General features: G+C 42.3%; 1 protein-coding gene across 1 annotated transcript; it reads left to right on the top strand.

Annotated features, from left to right (window-relative positions):
* Positions 1 to 11,045: 11,045 nt before the first annotated feature.
* Positions 11,046 to 13,420, top strand: Nfilz (NFIL3 like basic leucine zipper). Its single transcript, XM_037198255.1, has 2 exons — positions 11,046 to 11,178; positions 11,431 to 13,420. Exon 2 carries the CDS (start codon positions 11,445 to 11,447, stop codon positions 12,279 to 12,281), a length of 837 nt encoding a protein of 278 aa, XP_037054150.1. The 5' UTR covers positions 11,046 to 11,178; positions 11,431 to 11,444; the 3' UTR covers positions 12,282 to 13,420.
* Positions 13,421 to 14,027: the final 607 nt, after the last annotated feature.

Below are 14,027 nucleotides of genomic sequence, written 5' to 3'. Positions count from 1 at the left end.
TGTGTACCTTCTCATATGTATGTATGTGTTGTGCCTGCATGTGCATGTATAGAGGCTAGAGGATGCTGGGTGTCCTGCTCCTTCCTTTCCCACCTTCTTCTTCCTTTCAGACAGGGTCTCTCACTGAACCTAGAGCAAGGCTAACAGCCTGCAAGCCCCAGCCGTCCTCTTATCTTCTCATCCTGTGCTTGGGTTCTAAGTGTATGTGTTGCTACCATCTAGCTTTTCTGGAATCTGAACTGAGGTTCTCACTCCTTCCCACAAAGTCATAGTTCTGGCCATACATTCATCCTTTCTTTGTGTTGTGAACATTTAAAATTTTTTCTACTAGCTGTTTTGAAATACCCAATTGCCTGTTAACCATGTACCACTAAGAACATTCAATTACTTATACTTACTACCAATTCAGTTGTCCTCACCGTTATCCTACTTTTGTGTAGAACATTATGCTATTCTAGTCTATTTAAAATATTAAAAAGTTGTACTTATTTAATGTGTGTGTGTGCTTGAATGTATGCATATATGCATGTGTACCACAGGATGTATATTACTTGTGGGGATCAGTTCTCTCCTTCCTACTATGTAGGTCTTGGGGATTGAACTCAGGTCATCAGATTTGGTGGCAAGAGCCTTTACCTTGTGAGTCATCTTGCCAGCCTGCCTTTATCTATCAGTCATCTATGTTTGTCCATCTAATATCAGAGCTTTCAATGGTTCTTTTTATAGCTACCTATTTTTGTTTCATAATCTTCTGTTCTTGTTGAATGGCTGTTATTTCCTTTGTCATTTTGAGTCATTTAATGCCTTCATTGTAAAGTTCATTGAAAGTCATATTACATTCCTTAACACAATAACCCTCATTTCTCCATCCCCACTCTTCCTATACTCTGGTGAGCACCATTCTATTCTATACTCTTTCTTTCTTTATGACAGGATGTCCTTGCATTTGCTCTGTAGCTGAGGCTGGCCTCAGACTCTGCCTCCTGAGGGTTGGGATTATAGTTGTGGGCTTTTCATTCATGTTGCATGCTGGGTAAGCATTCTGTCACTGAGATACAAGCTTGCCAGTGAAGGTGACTTTAGCATAAGAAAATATTCTGTATGCTGGTAATGTGCCTGGCCTGACAGAGTCTGCTTCCAGAGGGAGGAAGATTCCTGTTACTCCAGGAAAACAAGCAGAGCTTTGTTTGTTTGCCACCTAGGGAGGCTGCAGAGACCAGAGTGGAGTTGTGTGCTGCCTTTTCCTGTTTCCTTGAACTGCCTAAGGGCCCTTCACCAGGAGTGACCTCACCACCTCTCGGTTAGTTCCTCTGCTACAACCACAGGAAGGCCCAACCCACACTGCATCTTCTCTAAATAAGCACAGGAGTCTAGTTATCTACCACCTGTATCTGGGTTCCTGTGGAGGTGGAGGGGCCAGTAGGCTGGGCTTAGACCAAGCCTGGAGGGACTCAGGTAGGGAGCATAGCAGTGAGAGGGAGCCCTGGCCTGCCTTATGGAATCACATGAGAGTCCCTGCTCAGCTCAGCTTGGCCTATTTTGCCTCCTGTCTGACCACCATGCTCAGCTTCTTCCAGGGGCATGTGCTGGCTCTGGCTGCATTTCATCCTTTGAAACTTCCCCTTTCCTTTTCTCCCCTCCCTTTCGCTTTCTTTCCCTATTCCCTTTTTCTCTTTCTTCTCTCCCTCTCCTCCTCCCCTTTCTCTTCATCTTCCCTTCCCCTCCCCTGCTCCTTCCTTCCCTCCCTCCTTTCCCCTCCTTCCTGCTCTTCCTCCTCCTTCCCTCCCACCTGCACTTCCCGCTACATCTTTTTCTCCTCCCCTTTCTCCTTCACACTCTTCTTCCTCCTCCAGTTCCTCTTCCATCTCCCCTCCCTCTTTTCTACTAGTATTATTTGAGGCAAGGTCTCACTATGCCACTCAGGCTGCCCTCAAACTCATTATCTGCCTACCTCAGCTTTTCCCCTAAGCGTGGGAGTTACAATCATCCTGTGTGACACAATACTCATCTAGTATATTTTTGAGATGTTTTGACTATGACACCAAGGCCGGATTCAAATTCCAGAGCTGAAGGCTTCTTCCCACCTCAGTCTCCCAAGCTGGGAATATAGGTACGCACCAAGATAATGGTCTCTCTCTCTCTCCTTTATTCCTTTCTCTTTTAAAAATTTATTTATTTTTTTTAAAGTTTTTTTTTCATTTTACATACCAATCCCAGTTCACCCTTCCCCCCCAAATCCCACACCCCATCCACTCCTCAGAGAGTGTAAGGCCTCCCTTGGGGAGTCAACAAAGTCTGGCATACTAAGTTGAGGCAAAATGAAGCCTCTGTGTCAAGGCTGAGCAAAGTATCTCACCCTAGGTAATGTGTTCCAAAAAGCCATTTCATGCACCTGGGATAAGTCCTGGTCCCATTGCCAGGGGCTCCCCAAACACATCAAGCCACATAACTGTCACCCACATTCAGAGGGCCTAGTTTGGTCCCATGCATGTTTCCCAGCTGATAGGCCAGAGTCCATGAACTCCCACCAGCTTGGGTCAGCTGTCTCTGTGGTTTTCCCCATCATGATCTTGACCTCACTTGCTCCTGTGATCCTTCTTCCCTCTCTTCAACTGAAGACTAGGATCTCAGTCCAGTGTTTAGTTGTGAATCACTGCATCTGCTTCCATCAGTTACTGGAAGTAGGTAGGTTCTATGATGGCAATTAGAGTAGTCACTAATCTGATTATAGGAGAAGGCACCCTCTCCATTATTGCTAGGAGTCTTGGTTGGTGTCATCCTTGTGGATTCCTGGGAATTTTCCTAGCACCAGGTTTCTCCCTAATCCCCTAAATGGTTCCCTCTAACAAGCTATCTCTTTTATTGATCTTCTCATTCCTCCCTCCACTCAGCCATCTCAGTTCCTCCTGTTCCCATGCTCCATCCCTTCCCTTCTACAGCTTCACCGCCACAGTTTAGCCAGGAGACCTTAACTCTTTTCCCTCCTGGGGCCTTCCATGTGTGTCCCTCTTAGGGTCATCCTTTTTAACTAGCTTCTTTGGGAATGTGGATTGTAGCCTGATTATCCTTTGCTTTGTGTCTAATATCCATTTTAGAATGAGTACATATTGTGTTTGTCTTTCTGAGTCTGGGTTACCTAACTCAGGATAATTTTTCTAGTTTCGTCAATTTGCCATGATGTCATTTTTTAACGACTGAGTAATACTCTTTTGTGTAAATATACCACATTTTCCTTATCCATTCTTCAGTTGAAGGGCATCTAGGTTGTTTCCAAGTTATGGTTATTGCAAATAATGCTGATATGAACATGGCTGAGCAAGCAACCTTGTGGTATGAGTGAGCATCTTTTGTGTATATGCCCAAGAGTCATATTGCTGGGTCTTAAGGTAAGTTGATTCCCAATTTTCTGATAAACCACCATACTGATTTCCAGAGTGACTGGACAAGTTTGCATTCCCACCAGCAGTGGAGGAGTGTTTCTCTTACTCTACATCCTTTCCAACATAGGCTGTTGTTAGCATTTTTGACCTTAGCCATTCTGACAGGTGTAAGATGGTATCTCGGAGTCATTTTGATTTGCATTTCTCTGATGGCTAAGGATGTTGAGCAATTCCTTAAATGTCTTTTGGCCATTTAAGATTCTTCTGTTGAGAATTCTCTGTTTAGCTCTATAGCCCATTTTTTTTTTTTTTTTTCCGAGACAGGGTTTCTCTGCGTAGCTTTGCGCCTTTCCTGGAGCTCACTTGGTAGCTCAGGCTGGCCTCGAACTCACAGAGATCCGCCTGGCTCTGCCTCCCGAGTGCTGGGATTAAAGGTGTGCGCCACCACTGCCCGGCCCCATTTTTTAATTGGATTATTTAGTATTTTGATGTCTAGTTTCTTGAATTCTTGATTTTGGAGATCAGCCCTCTGTCAGTTGTGGGAATGTTGAAGATCCTTTCCCATTCTGTAGGTTGCTGTTCTGTCTTGTTGACCATGTTCTTTGCCTTACAGAAGCTTCTCAGTTTCAGGAGGTTCCATTTATTGTTTCTCTCAATGTCTGTGCTACTAGTGTTATATTTAGGAAGTGGTCTCCTGTGCCAATGCATTTGAGGCTACTTCCCACTTCCTCTTCTTTCAGGTTCAGAGTAACTGGATTTATGTTGAGGTCTTTGATATAATTGGACTTGAGTTCTGTGTATGGGGATAGATATGAATCTATTTGCATTCTTCTACATGTTGATATCCAATTATGCCAGCACCATTTGTTGAAGATGCTTTCTTTTTTTTTATTGCAGAGTTTTGGCTTCTTTGTCAAAAATCAGGTGTTCATAGGTGTTTGCATTAATGTCCGGGTCTTTGATTCTATTCCATTGATCCACCTGTCTGTTTTTATGCCAATACCAAGCTGTTTTTATTACTATAGCTTTATAGTAGAGCTTGAGGTCAGGGAAGGTAATTCCTCTGGAAGTTCTTTTATTGTAGAGGATTGCTTTGGCTATCCTGGGTTTTTATTTTTCCATATGAAGTTCAGTATTGTTCTTTTTTTTGGGGGGGGGCGGTGTTTCAAGACAGGGTTTCTCTGTAGCTTTGGAGCCTGTCCTGGACTAGCTCTGTAGACCAGGCTGGCCTCGAACTCACAGAGATCCACCTGCCTCTGCCTCCCGAGTGCTGGGATTACAGGCGTGTGCCACCACTGCTCGGCAGATTTTTTTTAAAATTTTAATTTTTTGTTTGTTTGTTTTTCCAGAGCTGAGGACTGAACCCAGGGTCTTGCACTTGCTAGCGCTCTACCACTGAGCTAAATCCCCAACCCCCAGTATTGTTCTTTCGTGAAGAATTGCATTGGGATTTTGATGGGGAATGCTGTGGGATGTCTTTCTGTATGCTGTGAATATGTGTTGCTGTGATTGGTTGATAAATAAAGCTGTTTGGCTAATGGTGAGACAGAATAAGGTTAGTCAGTACATTTAAACTGAAGATACAGAGGAAGAAAGGCAGGGTCAGGAGAGTTGCCAGCCTGCCTCCATAGGAACAACAAGATGCCAGCAGACTGGTAACACCAGGGCCATGTGGCAACATATAGATTAATAGGAATGGGTTGAATTAAGTTGAATGAGCTAGCTAATATAAGCTGACCCATTCGGCCATACAATTTGTAAATAATATAAGCCTCTGGTGTTTACTTGGGTCTGAGTGGCTGCAGGACTGGGCAGGACACAGGAAAACTTCTGACTGTAGTGGATTGCATTGCATTTGTAAATTGCTTTTGGTAAAATTGCCATTTCAAGAGCATGGGAGACCTTTCCATTTTCTGATATCTTCTTAAATTTCTTTCTTCAAAAACTTAACATTCTTGTCATATAGCTCTTTTATTTGTTTGGTTTGAGTTACCCCAAGATACTTTATGTTGTTTGTGACTATTATAAAGGGTGATGTTTCTCTGATTTCTTTCTCAGCCCATTTATCATTTGTTTAGAGGAGGGCTACTGATTTTTTTGAGTTAATCTTGTATCCTGCCACATTACTGAAGGTGTTTATCAGCTGTAGGAGTTACCTGGTAGAATTTTTGGGGTAACACACACACACACACACACACACACACACACACACACACACACACACACACATATTATCATATCATCTGCAAATAGCTAAAGTTTGACTTCTTCCTTTCCAATTTGTATCCCCTTGATCTCCTTTTGTTGTCTTATTGCTCTAGCTAGAACTTCAAATACTATATTGAATAGATATGGAGAGTGGACAGCCTTGCCTTGTTTCTGATTTTAGTGGAACTGCTTTAAATTTCTCTTCATTTAATTTGATGTTGGCTGTTGGCTTGCTGTATGTTTAGGTATGTTCCTTATATCCCTGATTCTCTAAGACTTTTATCATGAAGGGTTGTTGGATTTTGTCAGTGAAATGATCATGTGGTTTTTTTACTTTCAGTTTGTTTATGTGATGGATTACATTGACAGATTTTCATATGTTGAATCATCCCTGTTTCTCTGGGATAAAGCCTACTTGATCATGGTGGATAATTTTTTTGATGAGTTCTTGGATTTGGTTTGCCAATATTTTATTGAGTATTTTTGTTTCAATGTTCATGAGAGAGACTGAACTGTAATTTTCTTCCTTTGTTGTATCTTTGTGTGGTTTGGGTATCAGGGTAACTGTAGCCTCATAAAAAGAATTTGGTAATGTTCCTTCTGTTTCTATTGTTAAGAACAATTTCAGGAGTATTGGTGTTAGCTCTTCTTTGAAATTATGGTAGAATTCTGTGCTGAAACCATCTGGCCCTGGACTCTTTTTGGTTGGGAGACTTGATTTCTGCTTCTTTCCTTAGGGATTATAGGTCTATTTAAATTGTTTATCTGGTCTTGATTTAATTTTGGTATGTGGTACCTATCCAGAAAATTGTCTGTTTCTTTTAGATTTTTTTCAATTTGTGGAGTACAGGTTTTCAAAGTATGACCTAATGATTCTCTGGATTTTCTCGTCTGTTGTTATGTCCCCCTTTTCATTTCTGATTTTGTTAATTTGGATATTCTCTCTCTGCCTTTTGGTTAGTTTGGATAAGAGTTTGTCTATCTTGTTGATTTTCTTGAAAAACCAACTCTTTGTTTCATTGATTCTTTGCATTGTTCTCTTTGTTTCTATATTATTGATTTCAGCCCTCAGTTTGATTATTTCCTGTCATCTACTCCTCCTAGATGAGTTTGCCTCTTTTTGTTGTAGAGCTTTCAGATGTGCTTGTTAAGTCACTAGTGTGAAGTTTCTTCACGTTCTTTATGTAGGCACTTAGTGTTATGAACTTTCCTCTTAGCACTGCTTTTATAGTGTCCTATAAGTTTGGGTATGTTGTGCATTCATTTTCATTGAATTCTAGGAAGTCTTTAATTTCTTTCCTTTATTTCTTCCTTGACCCAGTGGTGATTCATTTGGGCATAATTCAGTTTCCATGGGTTTATAGGCTTTCTGTCATTCGTGTTGTTGTTAAATTCTAACTTTAAGCTATGGTGATCTGATAAGATACAGGATGTTATTCCAATTTTTTTTTTATCTGTTTGCTTTGTCACCTAGTAGGTGGTTAATTTTAGAGAAGGTTCCATGAGGTGCTGAGAAGAAGGTATATTCTTTTGTGTTTGGGTGAAATGTTCTATAGATGTCTGTTAAGTCCATTTGAGTCATAACATCTGTTAGTTTCTTTATTTCTCTGTTAAGTTTCTGTCTGGCAGACCTATCCAGTGGTGAGAGTGGGGTATTGAAGTCTCCCACTATTAGTGTGTGGGATTTGATTGTAATTTAAGTTGTAGTAATGTTTCTTTTACAAATGTGGGTGCTCTTATATTTGGGGACTAGATGCTCAGAATTGAGACTTCATCTTATGGATTTTTCCTGTGATGAATATGAAATGTCCTTCTCCATCTCTTTTGATTGATTTTAATTTGAAGTCTGTTTTGTTAGATATTAAGATAGCTACACCAGCTTATTTCTTTTTTCCTTTCTTTTTTTTTTTTTTTTGGTTTTTCAAGACAGGGTTTCTCTGTAGCTTTGGAGCCTGTCCTGGACTAGCTCTGTAGACCAGGCTGGCCTCGAACTCACAGAGATTTGCCTGCCTCTGCATCCTGAGTGCTGGGATTACAGGAGTGAGCCACCACCGCCAGGCCCCAGCTTGTTTCTTAGGACCATAGGAAAATCTTCTCCCAACCCTTTACTCTGAGCTGATGTCTGTGTCTTTTGAGTTTGAGATGTGTTTCTTGTATGCAGCAGAAGGATGGGTCCTGTTTTCTTACCCATTCTGTTAGCCTGTGTCTTTTTATAGGTTAATTGATTCCATTATATTAAGAGATATTAATGACCAATGATTTTTAATTCCTGTTATTTTTGGTTTTGTTAGTAGGGGTGGTAGTATTTGCATGTTTCCCTTCTTTGGGGTTGTTGGTGTGAGGTTATCTATTGCCTGTGTTTTCATGGGTGCAGCTAACTTCCTTGGGCTGGAGCTTTCCTTCTAGTACTTTCTGCAGGGCTGGGTTTGTGGATAGGTATTTTTAAAATCTGGTTTTGTCATGGAATATCTTGTTTTCTCCATCTATGATGATTGAAAGCTTTGCTGGGTATAGTAGTCTGGGCTGGCATCTGTGGTCTCTTAGTGTCTGTAGAACGTCTGTACAGGACCTTCTGACTTTCAGAGTCTCCATTGAGAAGTCGGGTATAATTCTGATAGGTCTGCCTATATGTTACTTGAACTTTTTCCTTTGCAGCTACTAATATTCTTTCTTTGTTCTGTATGTTTAGTTTTTTGATTTTTATATGGCAAGGAGCCTTTTTTTTTGTCCAGTCTATTTGGTGTTCTATAAGCTTCTTGTACCTTCATAGGCATGTCCTTCTTTAAGTTAGGAAAGTTTTCTTCTATGATTTTGTTGAATGTATTTTCTGTGCCTTTGAGCTAGAATTTTTCTCCTTCTATCCCTATTATTCTTAGGTTTGGTGTTTTCATGGTGTTTCAGATTTCCTTGATGTTTTGTGTGAAGAATTTGTTGGACTTAACATTTCCTTTGACTGATGAGTCTATTTCCTGTGTTGTATCTTTAATGCCTCAGATTCGCTCTTCCATCTCTTGTATTCTGTTGCCTATGCTTGCATCTGTAGTTCCTGATTTTTGACACAGATTTTCCATTTCCAGAATTCCCTCAGTTTGTGTTTTCTTTATTGACTCTATTTCAATTTTCAAGTCTTGAACTATTCCTTTCACCTGTGTGATTGTTTTTTTCTTGTCTTTCTTTAAGGGATTTATTGATTTCTTCCAATTTTTTGTCTTTTCCTTCACTTTTTTAAGGGAATTTTTCATTTCCTTTTTAAGGGCCTCTATGATCCTCATAAATTTTTTTAAGGTTGTTTTCTTCTACATTGGGGTGTTCAGGTCTTGCTGTTGTAGAACCACTAGTTTGTGGTGGTACCATATTGTTCTTTATGTTGTTGAATGTATTCTTACACTGTTGTCTACCCATCTCTTCCTCCAATCAGTACAGGTGTGACCCGTGCCTTAGGGGGTCCCTCTTCCTCCACTTGGTGCAGGTAGGGCCTCTGCCTTAGGGGGTCCCTCTTCCTCCACTTGGTGCAGGTGGGGTCTGTGGCTTAGGGGGTCCCTCTTCCTTTGGGTGCAGGTGGGACCTGTGGCTCCAGTGATTGCTGATGGGTCAGGGGATGTTTGGGGGTGTGGGGAGGCTGCTGCTGGGTCTCTGGAGCTTCAGTGGGTGGTGGAGAGGCACAAAATTTGCCCCTGGGGGCTTGGGCCTAGTGAGCAGGGATTTCTAGCCAGACCTTTATTTCTCTCTCTCCTCTCTCTCTCTCTCTCTCTCTCTCTCTTGTTTTTCAAGACAGGGTTTCTCTGTGTAGCTTTGGAGCCTGGAGTTCACTCTGTAGACCAGGCTGGCCTTGAACTCACAGAGATCTGCCTGCCTCTGCCCCCTGAGTGCTGGGATTAAAGACGTGTTCCACCACCACCCAGCTAAGCCTTTATTCCTCACTAGTCTTCTTGCCTTCCTTCTTTTTTTAAATTACATCTGTTTATTTGTGTGTATGTGTGTATGTGTGTGTGTGTGTGTGTGTGTGTGTGCGTGTCCATTCGTGCACATGCCACAGTGTACATGTTGAAGTCAGAGGACAATTGGCATGTGTTGGTGAGTGATGGAAGAAGACATGTGATACCCTTTGGTCTCCACATGCATGCAGAGATGGGGGCATATATTAACTAGACCCACATAGATGCACACATATAAATAAATAATAGAAATATCTTTAAAATGAATGATGACTCAGAGGCTGGAGACATGGCTTAGTGGTTAAGAGCACTGGCTGCCCTTCCAAAAGACCCAGGTCCAATTCCCAGCACCCACATGGCAGCTCACAACTGTCTATAACTCCTGTTCCAAGGGTATGACATTCTCATACAGACATACATGCAGGCAAAACACCAATGTGAACAAAATACAAATAAATTACTTAAAAATGATGACTCAGCAGTTAAGATCATGTATTGCTCTCACAGATGACCAAACTTTGGTTCTCAGCACCCACATCCAGAGACTCACAGCTGACTGTCATTCTTGCTCACAGCTGACTGTCATTCTTGCTGATGCCTCTGGACTCAGCTGGGACTTGCGCTCATCCACATACACACAATTATACACACATACATACACAACATTAAAAAAATTTTTTTTAAAGAGTAAAAACCCCAATAAACCAAGAAAGACAATTGAGGGATAGCACCCCTGGTTGACTTCTAGCCTCCACATATACTAATGACCCATGTGCGCATGCACGCGCACGCGCGCACACACACACACACACACACACAAATTCTAAACACATGAAACTTTAAGGGTGCCTTCACACTATAGCAGATGTATAGGATGTGTGAATAAGTGAAAAGTGGCAGGTACAATGGATGACTGTAAAATTAGATGGTGAGATGGATGGGAGTTTAGAGAGGATGAGTGACAGGTGAGTTGATGGGTGATGAATGGGTGAATGATAGACAGTTGTGTGGGAGGACCTGATGTACAGATGGGTGGTTATATGGGTGGATGGGCAGATGTGAAATTCTGGCCATGGATTGTGAGTTACAATCTGGGCGTAATTCATATGAGTCTCAGCTACTTTTCATTTGTTATTATTTTTGTTTTTATTACTATTTTTATTATTTTATTATGAATGTGTTATTTTTTGTGTATGATATGATTGTGTGTGTGTATGTGTGTGTGTGAGAGAGAGAGTGAGCATATGTGTGTCATGGTGCACTTCTGTAGGTAAGAGGTTAAGCTGGGGTGTTGGTCCTCACCTTTTCATCTTGTTTGTGACAGGGTCTTTTTGTTGTCCTGCCCCTGTATATGCCAGGGATTCTTCTGTTTCTGCCTCATATCACCATAGGAGTACTGGGATTATGCATACATGCTGTTGTGCTTTGCATACATGGATTCTGAGGATTTAAACTCAGGTCCTCATGCTTGCCTGACAAGCTCTTTAACCGCATTGCCAGCTTCCCAGCTCCTACCAGCTTGATTTTCTGAGCTACAGCTTGGCCAGTGGAACTTCATGTTTACACATTCTTTCTTTCTAGGTACATCCTTCCTCCTGTCTTCCTCCGGATCTGAGATTGTTACACAGCTCCTGTATAGGCTGATCTTCTCAGGGGTAAGGAAAACGTTTTGGAAAGAACTTGTGTCCTCCGAAGGGACAGCTCTCAAACAACTCTGTGGACTGGGGTGTTCTTAGGCCACATCCAGATTCAGCCTCATTTGGCACCCTCGCCCCAGCTCCTTTCTCCTCATGGATCTGTCCCCAGCCCAGTCTCTGCTCCATTTGATCACAGAACCAATTAGAGGGATGAGAGTCATTTGGGTGAGCCTCCTGTCTCTGGTCCAAGACCTATTTTATCTTCCCCAGGTGCTGAGACAGCTATGAATGTGGATACCTTGGGCCTGCCCAACGTATCTCATGGTCCCAGCAAAGCATTCTGGAGCACTCGCAGGGATCCACCGATGCGCCGACAGAGGGAGTTTATGCCTGAAGAGAAGAAGGACTCAGTTTACTGGGAGAAACGGAGAAAGAACAATGAGGCGGCCAAGCGGTCCCGGGAAAAGCGACGTCTCAATGATGTGGCCATTGAAGGCAGGCTGACCATGCTGCTGGAGGAGAATGCTGTACTAAGGGCTGAGCTGCAAGCACTCAAACTTCGATTTGGCCTTTTGCCTTCTGTGTGTGGTCCCCGGACATTGCCCTTACAGGCCTTGCTGTGGAAGTCTTCCTGGACTGGGGACTCCCATTCAGGGGCTGACTCATTCTTATCTTTGCCTGGTGCCCATGGTTGCCTGTTCAAACCATATGCCGTAGATTCTGGGATTCCAGGTTGCTCAGGCTGTCTGGTAGCTCAAGGGTGGGCTGGCTTAGCTGCTTCCCCCAGGTTCTTGCAGGAGTCACAGCCCCTGATTCCTAGAATAGTTGACAGGACCTTTCATGCCACCTTCCCAGCGGCTATCTTTGGTTGTCATTTCTTAGATGGGCATATGGGACCCAGAGCACAGCTCAAGTCTTGTTGTGGGCTGTGGTCACCTGTGCCCACTGGATCTCATGCCTCAGAGCCCTCAGATATACTGCTGACATCCTCTGAGAGTTCCATTGGGTTTTCACCTGATATGACCTGCCCTGTCCCAGGTGACAGGTCTGAGGGTCTGACCCAGACTTCCCTGCCTCACAAACTGCGGATCAAATCCCAAGCCTCAAACAGCTTATGTTGAGTTTGGGGGGTTAGTCAGGGAAGTCTGAGATATGCCTCTGGCCAGGTCCAGACCTGCAAGGGGATGGTTAAAATTATGCATGGGTGTTTATAAGGGATGTGTGGCTTGACTTTGATTAGTTACTAAGACTGGACAGGCCTTAAGGAAGTTGCTCTTACTGGGAGGATACACCTCTTGGAACCAACACCAGGGCTCTAGGTGAAGAGGGGATGAGGTCCCATATTGAATTATGTCATAATTTTTACTTTGCTCTAAAATCCAGGTTGCTCCATCTCTTCACTCATCATCACCCAATCACCCATCAGTTCATCCGATGATTGTTGTTGTCATCTAGCCATCCATTTATCCTTCATATTTACACTAGTCAACTCATCTTCCCACCCATCTGCCCTTCTGTTTACTCATCTTTTATGTATCTATTTTCCATTCCCTCACTTACGTATTTCTATCCATCCTTCCATCTATCCACTTTTCTTCTTACTCATTTACCCATCTATTTATTGAGATTTCATCCATCCATCCATCCATCCATCCATCCATCCATCCATCCACCCACCCACCCATCCACCCACACAGCCATCCATCCATCAAACCTCTCATCCTTCACAACCTTTATCTTTTCATCCATCTTAACAGTCTATTTATCTTCCCACTCATCTGCCTGCCTGACCTCCTGTCTTTTTGTCTATGCTGGCTAGTTTTTATGACAACTTGAAAGAAGCCAGAGTCATTTTGGAAGAGGGAAGCTCACCTGCGAAAATATCTCCACCAGACTGGCTTGTGGGCAAGCCTGTGGTACATTTTCTTAATGATAGAGGTGGGAGAATTCAGCTCACTGTGGGTAATGCTACCCTAGACAGGTTGTCCTGCATGTTATAAGAAAACAGGCTGATCAAACCACAAGGAGCAAGAAAGTCAGCTAGCAGCACTCCTCAATGGCCTCTGAATCAGCTCCTGCTTCCAGGTTCCTGCCTTGTTTGAGTTCCTGTCCTGACTTCCCTTAGCAATGGAGCATGACCTGAGAGTTGTAAGCTGAAACTAACCCTTCCCTCTTCAACTTGTTTATGGCTATGGTGTTTTTTCACAGCAATAGAATTCCTAAGACTCTATGTCTGTCTGTCTGTCTGTCTATCTTATCTATCTATCTATCTATCATCTATCTTCTATTCATTCATATATTTAACTATATGCTGATAAAGATTTTAAAGAAAAAAGTTTATGGCTATGCTGTTTTATAGCAATAGAATCCCTAGAGTCTGTATATCTATCTGTCTATCTATCCATCCTTCTATCTACCTATTGTCTATCTATCTATCTATCTATCTATCTATCTATCTATCTATCTATCTATCTATCTATCTATCATTTATCTATATCTTTTTGCTCATCCATTCATCCTTTACTCTTTCTTTCTTTTTTTTTTTTTAAGATTTATTTATTTATTATGTATACAGTGTTCTGCTTCTGCTTGCATATATCCCTTCAGGCCAGAAGAGGGCACCAGATCTCATTACAGATGGTTGTGAGCCACCATGTGGTTGCTGGGAATTGAACTCAGGACCTCTGGAAGAACAGCCAGTGCTCTTAACCTCTGAGCCATCTCTTCAGCCCATCCTTTACTCTTTCATTCAGCCTTTTATCAACCCATCCATCTTCCTACCCATTTGGCCATTCATTAATTCATCTTCCATCAATTCATCAGTCTACACATTAATTAATTCATTAATTCTTGTTTTTATACATGCC

The sequence above is a fragment of the Peromyscus leucopus genome, chromosome 22 (genome assembly GCF_004664715.2).
Source record: "Peromyscus leucopus breed LL Stock chromosome 22, UCI_PerLeu_2.1, whole genome shotgun sequence".
Taxonomy (NCBI): domain Eukaryota; kingdom Metazoa; phylum Chordata; class Mammalia; order Rodentia; family Cricetidae; genus Peromyscus; species Peromyscus leucopus.
This window is presented reverse-complemented; position numbering and strand designations above follow the sequence as displayed.